The sequence below is a fragment of the Archocentrus centrarchus genome, chromosome 3 (genome assembly GCF_007364275.1).
Source record: "Archocentrus centrarchus isolate MPI-CPG fArcCen1 chromosome 3, fArcCen1, whole genome shotgun sequence".
In the NCBI taxonomy this organism is placed as follows: Eukaryota; Metazoa; Chordata; class Actinopteri; order Cichliformes; family Cichlidae; genus Archocentrus; species Archocentrus centrarchus.
The window spans coordinates 1,051,389-1,060,977 of NC_044348.1; the positions used below are offsets into that span (position 1 = coordinate 1,051,389).

General features: G+C 53.0%; 2 protein-coding genes across 2 annotated transcripts; both read right to left on the bottom strand.

Moving 5' to 3' along the window:
* Nucleotides 1-1,903: 1,903 nt before the first annotated feature.
* On the bottom strand, nt 1,904-3,463 carry LOC115778162 (uncharacterized). The gene is made up of 5 exons (XM_030726217.1): nt 3,425-3,463; nt 3,026-3,321; nt 2,782-2,954; nt 2,445-2,693; nt 1,904-2,359 (listed from the first exon to the last, which is right to left on the bottom strand). The coding sequence occupies exons 2-5, from the start codon at nt 3,306-3,308 to the stop codon at nt 1,904-1,906; spliced, it is 1,161 nt and encodes a 386-aa protein (XP_030582077.1). The 5' UTR covers nt 3,309-3,321; nt 3,425-3,463.
* On the bottom strand, nt 3,433-5,575 carry LOC115778163 (putative uncharacterized protein DDB_G0287113). Its single transcript, XM_030726218.1, has 5 exons — nt 5,560-5,575; nt 4,310-4,460; nt 4,052-4,231; nt 3,713-3,923; nt 3,433-3,611 (listed from the first exon to the last, which is right to left on the bottom strand). Exons 2-5 carry the CDS (start codon nt 4,445-4,447, stop codon nt 3,433-3,435), a joined length of 708 nt encoding a protein of 235 aa, XP_030582078.1. The 5' UTR covers nt 4,448-4,460; nt 5,560-5,575.
* Between the last annotated feature and the right edge of the window lie 4,014 nt (nt 5,576-9,589).

Below are 9,589 nucleotides of genomic sequence, written 5' to 3' on the forward strand. Positions count from 1 at the left end.
CCCTCATGGGGGCACTGGGAGGAAGATAAGGGGCACGGCCCTAAACCTTGCATTGCGATAGTGCAAGGTAATGGCTCATGCCCCTTATCTTCCACCTCGCGCCCCTGGTTTTCCCTCATGGGAGCACTGGGAGGAAGATAAGGGGCACGGCCCTAAACCTTGCATTGCGATAGTGCAAGGTAATGGCCTGTGCCCCTTATCTTCCTCCCGGTGCCCCCATGAGGGAAAACAAGGGGCACCGGGTGGAAGATAAGGGGCACGGGCCAATGCCTTGCACTATAGCAATGCAAAGTGCGACCCGTGCCCCTTATCTTCCACCTCGCGCCCCTGGTCTTCCCACCCGGTGCCCCTCTTTCTAACACGAACACACGAGTGCTGCCGTTCCGAACGTCCGGACGCGGGCCGGGACAGCGTCGGGTGCACCGACGAGGAGGGTTGTGCGCAAAGGCGGTCGCAGGAGTCTGAGCTTCGGACATGTCGTTCGGGGTACCGAGACGAGAGGAAAGAGCTCTTTGCGGTGTCTCTGTGCCCTTTGAGCTGTCCTGAACCTTTGAAATTGCAAAGTACGGGCCCGTGCCCCTTGTCTTCCTCCGGGTGCCCCCATGAGGGAATACCAGGGGTGCGAGGTGGATGATAAGGGGCACGGCCCAGCACTTTGCATTGCGGTAGTGCAAGGTAAGCGCCCGTGCCCCTTATCTTCCTCCCGGTGCCCCATCAGGGAAAACAAGGGGCACCGGGTGGAAGATAAGGGGCACGGTTTGCACTTTGCATTGCGATAGTGCAAAGCATTGGCCCGTGCCCCTTATCTTCCACCTCGCGCCCCTGGTCTTCCCACCCGGTGCCCCCCTTCAGCGGGGGCACCGGGAGGAAGATAAGGGGCACAGCCCTAAACCTTGCATTGCGATAGTGCAAGGTAATGGCCCGTGCCCCTTATCTTCCACCTCGCGCCCCTGGTTTTCCCTTATGGGGGCACCGGGTGGAAGATAAGGGGCACGGCCCTGCACTTTGCATTGCGATAGTGCAAGGTAATGGCTCGTGCCCCTTATCTTCCACCTCGCGCCCCTGGTTTTCCCTCATGGGGGCACTGGGAGGAAGATAAGGGGCACGGCCCTAAACCTTGCATTGCGATAGTGCAAGGTAATGGCCTGTGCCCCTTTTCTTCCTCCCGGTGCCCCCATGAGGGAAAACAAGGGGCACTGGGTGGAAGATAAGGGGCACGGCCCCGTAATGGCCCGTGCCCCTTGTTTTCCCTCCCTGGTTTTCCCTCATGGGGGCACCGGGAGGAAGATAAGGGGCACTGTGTGCAAGATGAGGGGCATGGCAGAAATTATTAAAAAATTATGAACACATGGCATGTTTGTTCAAAATGTTTTATTTTTCTTAACACTATAAAGATGTAACAAAATATATATATTTTTAAAATTTTTCTAACATAAACTAACTGTATAAACATTATGAAAAACAGTCACGCACTTAAAACAGCACTGATTAGAAGTGTAAAACTTGCAAACACTATGAAAAACACCTGAACAGTCACGCATATAAAGCAGCTTTGATTAGAAGTGTAAAACTTGCAAACATTATGAAAAACACCTGAACAGTCACGCATATAAAACAGCACTGATTAGAAGTGTAAAACTTGCAAACATTATGAAAAACACCTGAACAGTCAAGCATATAAAGCAGCACTGATTAGAAGTGTAAAACTTGCAAACATTATGAAAAACACCTGAACAGTCACGCATATAAAACAGCACTGATTAGAAGTGTAAAACTTGCAAACATTATGAAAAACACCTGAACAGTCACGCATATAAAGCAGCACTGATTAGAAGTGTAAAACTTGCAAACATTATGAAAAATATCTGAACTGTCACACGAACATCACACCACAAGATCCCAACTACAAGCCAGTGTGTTTCCTAAGCACACGTTTGACCTTCTGGCTGGCCTCTCTGGTCCTCTGGACCCTCAGATTTGCCGTCTTAAGCGGACTGGGAGTCCGCTTAAGACGGGAGTTGGAGTTGGACGAAGCGGTGGTCTCCCTCTGTCTTTTTGCGGTCTTTTTCCCACCCCTTTTAGCCTGCGCGGTTCCGCTTGGGCCGGGAAGGGCGGTGTCCGACGGGCCAGGTGCGTCCTCTGGCTCGGACGGCGTCAGCCGTTTTGGGTCGAGCGCTACGGCGCGACTTGGCGTGGGCATGAGGTCTAGACCGGAAAGCATCCTCTCCATGGTCTTTCGTACCTCCATGGCGTCTGACAGGTTGGGGTTCCTGGTGTAGAACCGGTCAGTCGTCCTGGTGTCGTGGCACATTGAGAAGGACACTTTCCGTCTCTGCTCCTCGGGCAGCAGCGACTTTGCCTGAAAAAGGGGCAAGCGAGTTAGGATTGTTTTAAAGTGTAACGTATGAATATCCTGTGTGAAGAAGATACGACGATGCACTCACTCCGTCTGCCAGGGCCGTCCTGATGAGGGTGAAGTTAATTTCCCCCTTTAGGCCCATTTTGTCCCACGCCATCTGGAGGTACCTGTTCACGTTTTTGAAGGGATGCTTGCCCAGAGTGAACAGGACGTAGCGATTTCTGGACCTCACGGTACGCTTTATAGCCAGAAGACGCCTGATCCAGTCAAATTCAGCACGAGTCACAGCCAGGTTGGCCTCCCCGAACCTGACGGTGGTCTTGTGGTCAGCCACCTGTTGCAACGGAGAAGCAAGGATATGGTGTCTATTTCCGTGCTGTCTGCGGCCACAGGGCAGCCTCCGCGAGTGGCAGTGAACTTACCCTAATGAGGACTCCCTGGTCTGTCAGTTTTTTCTCCGAGGCGACGACCTCGTCCTCCTTCATATTAATGAAGACGCTGGGCTTGTGGCCGCTCATGCAGGCCCAGTACGCGGTCAGGTACCCATACAGGAGGTAGCGGGTGGTTGTTTGCCTGGAGTCAGCCTCCAGCTTATCTGTGACAAAAGGGGAGAGCATTTAGAGATGGCTAAAGCCAACAGACTGCCTGCGCAGCAGGCGAACGTACCGAGCAGGTCGGAGATGGCGGCCGGAGCCACGCGCAGGCAGGTGCGGATGGTCTCGGCGTCGGGTATCTGGTCCATCTTTTTCCGCTTGACACGGTTCTGGTGGACAACAATGTCGCGGCTCGTCTCCTTCCTGGCCTTCTCCACCAGCTGCAGGATCTCCCGGTTTTGCTCCAGGGTCAGCTTCATGTGTTTCGGCCTCACGTTCAGGAGATATTCTAGGAACTGGGCAATGTTGTGGAGGTAGTACCTGACGGTCGTGATTTTCTTGCCCGAGTTCCTCATCTCACGTATCCAACTGTGGAGAAGGGGTGGGTGCGAGAGAGAGAGAGAGAGAGAGAGCGAGAGAAAGGTCACAAATTTGACAGGTTTTCCCACAACAACGCGTCGCGTGCACGTACGTCAGGACTCACGCTTTGATCTTCTCCACATCGTAGAGGAATTGCCAGTCCGACAGGCGGATTTTGCCTAAGGACATGTAGTGCAGGAAACTCTTGACTCTGCTGACCCTGGAGCTCGCCCCCTCCTTCATCTTTTGTGTCCCAAACTCATGTAAATGGAAGGACTGGAAGCGGTCGAGGTAGGTGCCTGAAACGAAACATTTGGGCGGAGCAAGTTAGTGTTCGGCTGACCTGACACTGCACAAGTGCTACGTGTTGCGTGGCGTCTTTTCAGCGCAGGAAACTCACTCATGGATTCGGGGAGCTTGAGCAAGTGCATCTGGTTGCCTTTTCCAGAGCCAGCGGACCAGGTACAGAGCTTTCCTTCCCCCGAAGCGTCCGGTGTTTTGCTCTCGGCAGCTGCACTTCCCGACTGCTCTCGCTCCTCCGTCTCACCGACCTCTACGGTCTCCACCCTTGCGATCTCGATGACCTCCGCCGCTTCGGGTCCTTCCACATGCTGAAGAGAAGTAAACTTCCTTTGTAGGCATGTTTCAACAGCGAGGCAGTTCAGAGTGTTTTACATGGTAAAATCAAGTGTAAATGCCAATCAAGCAAATTTAATGAAACATTGATTTTTCCACTCACCTGCTCAGGGTCCACCTCCCCGTGAGATGATTCCTGCTTCTCCTTCTGCTGCTCCTCCTCCTCCTCCAGCTGCTGCTGCTGCTGCTCCTTCAGCTGCTGCTGCTGCTGCTCCTTCTCCTCCTCCTCCTCCTGCTGCGCTGCTGCTGACGCCTCCGCCCGCCTTCGCTTTCGCCTTCGTACCTGTCACAGAATAGGGTTAATTCAAGAAAGCCGCAAGCACAGCAACCAGGAAACACGCAAATCACACAGTAGACTTACCGGATGAAGAACTGGCTGAGCCAACACAGAGGGTCCCTTGCGCAGCCCCGCCGCCACCCTCTTGCACACACCTAAGCTCCGCTGGAGGTCGCCGATCCTCTCGAGCAGACGCTTATTTTCGGTTTTCAAAGCCCGCATCTCTTTGCTTTGTCTGAGAACGAAATGAAGACAGAATAAAACGATTCTTATAACAATACTTTGAAGTCACATTTCTATTCGGCCAAGAAGTGAGCCGTATTTCCAAGCTGTGACATCAAAATAAAACAGAAACCACCCAGGAAACACAGAAGTTAAGCCAAAACACACATTCAAAGTAAGAGCAGAATGCACAACGGTGACACAAAATGTTACCTGTTAAAAAGTTCGATGCAAGATTGCGTCCCACAGACGGGCCCTGGCTCCTGCTGGGGTTGTGTTGTTATATATTCGGGAACCTCTACCTCTTCCAGGTCCAACGTCGTGACCATGGGAGGCTGAGGGTTTGTTTGTCGAAGCTCTGATAAGAGCTTCGTTGCTTGTAAGATTTTCGCGTGCTTTAAAAAGCGAGTCTTTGCTTCCGCAGAGAGCTCGATGTGGTACCGGTCGATGTGCCGGTCCAAATGTTTCCCGGGTACATAATTGCACCCGGGAATGGAGCAAGGGCAACACCTAACGTTTATACGGCCTTTGCTCAAATTAATCAAAATTTTCCACTCCTCGGGATGTTGAACTTTATGCGTGTTTTTAAAATGTTTGCCTAGGGTGCCAACACACGCGTGACAGAGCACACACGACCCTCGGTCGTCAGACGAAGACATGGCCTACACTTTGTGACAGAGAGAGACAGAGAGAGACAGAGGTCACAAGTTTGCAGCGGTGGCCAAAGTACCGACATTCTGTACTTAAGTAGAAGCACAAGTACTTGTGTTAAAAAACTACTCTGGTAAAAGTTGACGTACTGGTTCAACTTCTGTACTCAAGTAAACGTAAAGAAGTACAGGCTCTGAAATCTACTCAAAGTAGGAAACTAAAAGTAGCTCCTTGGAGGACGTTTCTCCCTCTTTCTTACATCTTTCTCCATCTGAGTGAAGCTATCGCTCATTCTTTGCTCTCCCTTAAAATACAGCAGCTGTTCTTTTAGCTGCAGACACACTGTGTGACAAACTTCTAAAGCGCACAGCTTAAAAACAATAAAAACAATTAACAACAATAGCAGCTACAGACCTGTGCATAAGTGGGATTTTTGAAGGCATAAAACAAAACAAGCTTACCGCACAGGTGTCTCCACGCTTACCGTACAGGTGTCTCCACGCTTCTGGCCCGCGGGACGCTTCCGGCCCCGCCCACGTCCGGTCCGCGAATCGATGTAGAAAATAACACGTAATTTGGCCCTTTAAGTTACTTTTTTGACATTTCGCCTTCCCCTTCGCTTAGGAGGGTTAAAGGAAATGCCAAAAAAGTAACTTAAAGGGCCAAATTGTATGTTATTTTTGACATCGATTCGCCGGACCGGAAGTGGGCGGGGCCGGACGTGGCCCGCGAGCGAAAATTACAAAGTGTTTTACCTCAGCTTACCAGGGCCGCCGGGGGGGCTAATAATTACTCGAGTTCTTCTGTCTTTAAAAAAATGACAAAGTGTTTTCCTCCATGGCCGACAGGGGAGCTCCGCCTGGAGTCAGGCCGGCCGAGGGTGCCTCCGCCCGGGCACGACGCTCAGCACGGCCGGGCTCTATGCTTGGAGCTCAAAATTTTTTTTCCAAAGTTGCAAAGTGTTTCTACCTCAGCTTACCAGGGCCGCCGGGGGGCTAATAATTACTCGAGTTCTTCTGTCTTTAAAAAAATGACAAAGTGTTTTCCTCCATGGCCGACAGGGGAGCTCCGCCTGGAGTCAGGCCGGCCGAGGGTGCCTCCGCCCGGGCACGACGCTCAGCACGGCCGGGCTCTATGCTTGGAGCTCAAAATTTTTTTTTCCAAAATTACAAAGTGTTTCTACCTCAGCTTACCAGGGCCGCCGGGGGCCTTTATATATAAATATATATGGCTTACTAGCATTTTTAAAATAGTACACTGTATACATGCTGGAAGGTTTTAATTTTTGATGTATGTTCCACTCTATGCCCCTTATCTTCCATGTCATGCCTGTGTTAAGTCATACCCCATCTCCAAAGTGGCACGCAGAAGCCTCTGACGCTCCCAGGACCCAAGGCCTTCCATCTGGGTTGGCTGGAAACGGCGAGTCAGTAGTAGAGGGCTGAAACTCACATATGTTGTTAGGGGGCTTCTGCTGAGTCGCGAGAGCCCCCTGCGGTGTCCCTGTGACCTTTGACCTTGGGGTGGCGGGGGTCAAAATGTAGAAAAAATTAAAATTTGGCTAAGAATAACTCGGCAACCCTAGGGCCTATCGCGACCGTACTCGCAGTGGTGAACCTCGTCCCAAGCCGATACGTGCCTGTCAAAGCGCAGGTCCCTAGGACCTTCCCTTGGCTAGTTCCTCTCCGGAGTGAGTTAGAGAGGTAACGGTGGGCTCCTTACGATCGGAGGCTCGTGCCCTTTAAAACGAGGCCCCACGAGGGGCTGCGTCGCCCGGAGCCCGAGCAGGGGGGCCGGTTAGCACTCGAGGCCTTCTGTTTCCACTGAAAAGTATTGGAGGTGCCCCTCATGTACCACTTTATGCCACTTTCCCAAACAACCTTAGGGTCACATTTGGCCTCGCAGAGGAGTGCAGGAGTGGGCTAGAGAGGCAGGGGTGGGCTCCTTGTGATCGGTGGATCGTGCCCTTTAAAACGGGGCCCCGGACGACTGCCTGCGTCGCCCGGAGCCCGAGCAGGGGGGCTAATAATTACTCGAGTTCTTCTGTCTTTAAAAAAAAACGACAAAGTGTTTTCCTCCATGGCCAACAGGGGAGCTCCGCCTGGAGTCGGGCTGGCCGAGGGTGCCTCCACCCGGGCACGAGGCTGAGCGCGGCCGGGCTCTATGCTTGGAGCTCAAAATTTTTTTCCAAAATTACAAAGTGTTTCTACCTTAGCTTACCAGGGCCCTCCGGGGGCCTTTAAATATATGGCTTACTATCATTTAAAATATACACTGTATACATACTGGGAGGCTTTAGTTTTTGATGTATATTCCACTCTATGCCCCTTATATTGCCCCTTGAACCTTGAATCTTTTAAGGGGTGCCAGCTTCTAACCGTGCGAGCTAGACACGCGAAACTCGCAGCACGTGCTGAGCCCCCGGAGGCAAACCGATGCTGCCAGTTTCGGCCCGTAGCTGTAATCAGATTAGCCACGGCGAACTATTAAAGAAGATAATAGGCCCTTCATAAGGGAATCTCCCTGAACAAAAGGCACTCGTCCGCTTTCGAAGGCTTCTCATGGGCTGGAGACACCAAAATCGCACGGTGGGGCCCTGGGGCCGCCTAGAACCTGTGTGTAAAATTTGGTGATCCTAGCCCACGGTTAACTCACACCCCATCTCCAAACTGGCACGCAGAAGCCTCTGACACTCCCAGGACCCAAGACCTTCCATCTGGGTTGGCCGGAAACGGCGAGTCAGTAGTAGAGGGCTGAAACTCACATATGTTGTTAGGGGGCTTCTACTGAGTCGCAAGAGCCCCCTGCGGTGTCCCTGTGACCTTTGACCTTGGCGTGGCGGGGGTCAAAAGGCAGAAAAAATTAAAGTTTGGCTAAGAATAACTTGGCAACCCTAGGGCCTATCGCGACCGTACTCGCAGTGGTGAACCTCGTCCCAAGCCGCTACGGGCCTGTCAAAGCGCAGGTCCCTAGGACCTTCCCTTGGCTAGTTCCTCTCTGGAGTGAGTTAGAGAGGTAAGGGTGGGCTCCTTACGATCGGTGGCTCGTGCCCTTTAAAACGAGGCCCCACACGAGGGGCCGCGTCGCCCGGAGCCCGAGCTGGGGGGCCGGTTAGCACTCGAGGCCTTCTGGTTTCCAGTGAAAAGTATTGGAGGTGCCCTTCATGTACCACTTTATGCCACTTTCCCAAACAACCTTAGGGTCACATTTGGCCTTGCAGAGGAGTGCAGGAGTGGGCTAGAGAGGCACGGGTGGGCTCGTTGCGATCGTCTGGCTGTAGGCTATGACGTGGCGGTGTGCGTGTTTACCCAGAAGGGGGCTTGCGCGCAAAAGTGTTCGCACGGGGCTGTCTGACAGATATGATGTTCGGGAGTTCGATACAAGAGGAACGAGCCCTCAGTGAAGTCTGTGTGACCTCTGACCGCGAAATGGCGGAGGGTGAAAGGTTGGCGTGAGGTGACATTTGAGCCCTGTAACTCCGTGACCGTAAGTGGGATTGGGCCCAAACCTGGGGCGTAGCAAAGGCTCGCTAGGGGCCTCCGAATTCCCAAAGCGCAGCTCTCTAGCCCCTTCCTAGAGCTACTTCCGGTTAGCAACATGCTAACCGGAAGCGGCTAACGGCACACGGTCCATGGCCCCTCAGAGGTCACCCTCAGCAAGTTTGGTTTGAATCGGACTATGGGAGAGGCTCAAAAATGCAAAAAACACCCAAAGGTCACGAAAGGTCACGGAGACCCCTCCGACCAGCCGGGAAACACCCTCCCCGAATATGGGCTCCAAAAACAATAGGCGACCAAAAACGGTTGTGGGGCACTTTTCGGGCACATGGTGGTGCTATAGAGCCCCGTCTGGGTCAATCGGGGGCTTCCCCGGAGGTCCCGGGGTCAACGGCGGCGAAACGCCATTGCCGCTCATGTCGACTCCATGGAGGCGCCCCTCATCTCCCTCCCCAGGACCGCTCCACGCGGCGCCCCTCAACTGCCTCCCTCCCCGCGAACATCGAAAGAGAGCCCTGAGCCCCTGACTGACTCCGGAGCTGAGCGAAAGCTCCATAACACATGATGGTAGTGCCACCCGTAGGCGGACGTGCGCTGGCGCGGAGGGGCACGGCGGGGTAGGACACGGCGGGGTAGGACACGGCGGGGTAGGACACGGCGTGGAACGAAGACATTAGCCGTGTACCCTTGGGCCTACGTTAGGCCGTACCGGGTACATAGGTCCACCCAAAGGGGCGTGGTACAGACATTTCTGCCCCGCCGTGTACCGATTTTCTTCCACACGGTGCCCACTTTCCCTCAGGATCCGTAGGCTTCATGAAAAACAAAACAATGGTGTCAGTGCTTATGTAATCCTTTGTCATATCATTCAGCATCCAGGGGGCACAAGTGTTACCCTGCTCAGTGTGAACTAGTTTTGTTTTTTTGTCTCTTTTTAAATGATAAACTCCTACCTCACACATCTTCAGGAATGCAGGATACTTCCTCACGTACC

Excerpts from the sequence above, each read along its gene's own strand:
- LOC115778162 (XM_030726217.1), bottom strand. The coding sequence starts at position 3,308 with ATGAGGAACTCGGGCAAGAAAATCACGACCGTCAGGTACTACCTCCAC. Across the intron at positions 2,955-3,025 it reads CGCCATCTCCGACCTGCTCG|ATAAGCTGGAGGCTGACTCC; the intron begins GTACGTTCGCCT and ends CTTTTGTCACAG. Across the intron at positions 2,360-2,444 it reads GGACGGCCCTGGCAGACGGA|GCAAAGTCGCTGCTGCCCGA; the intron begins GTGAGTGCATCG and ends CCCCTTTTTCAG.
- LOC115778163 (XM_030726218.1), bottom strand. The coding sequence starts at position 4,447 with ATGCGGGCTTTGAAAACCGAAAATAAGCGTCTGCTCGAGAGGATCGGC. Across the intron at positions 4,232-4,309 it reads CTCAGCCAGTTCTTCATCCG|GTACGAAGGCGAAAGCGAAG; the intron begins GTAAGTCTACTG and ends ATTCTGTGACAG. Across the intron at positions 3,612-3,712 it reads CAAGCTCCCCGAATCCATGA|GCACCTACCTCGACCGCTTC; the intron begins GTGAGTTTCCTG and ends GTTTCGTTTCAG.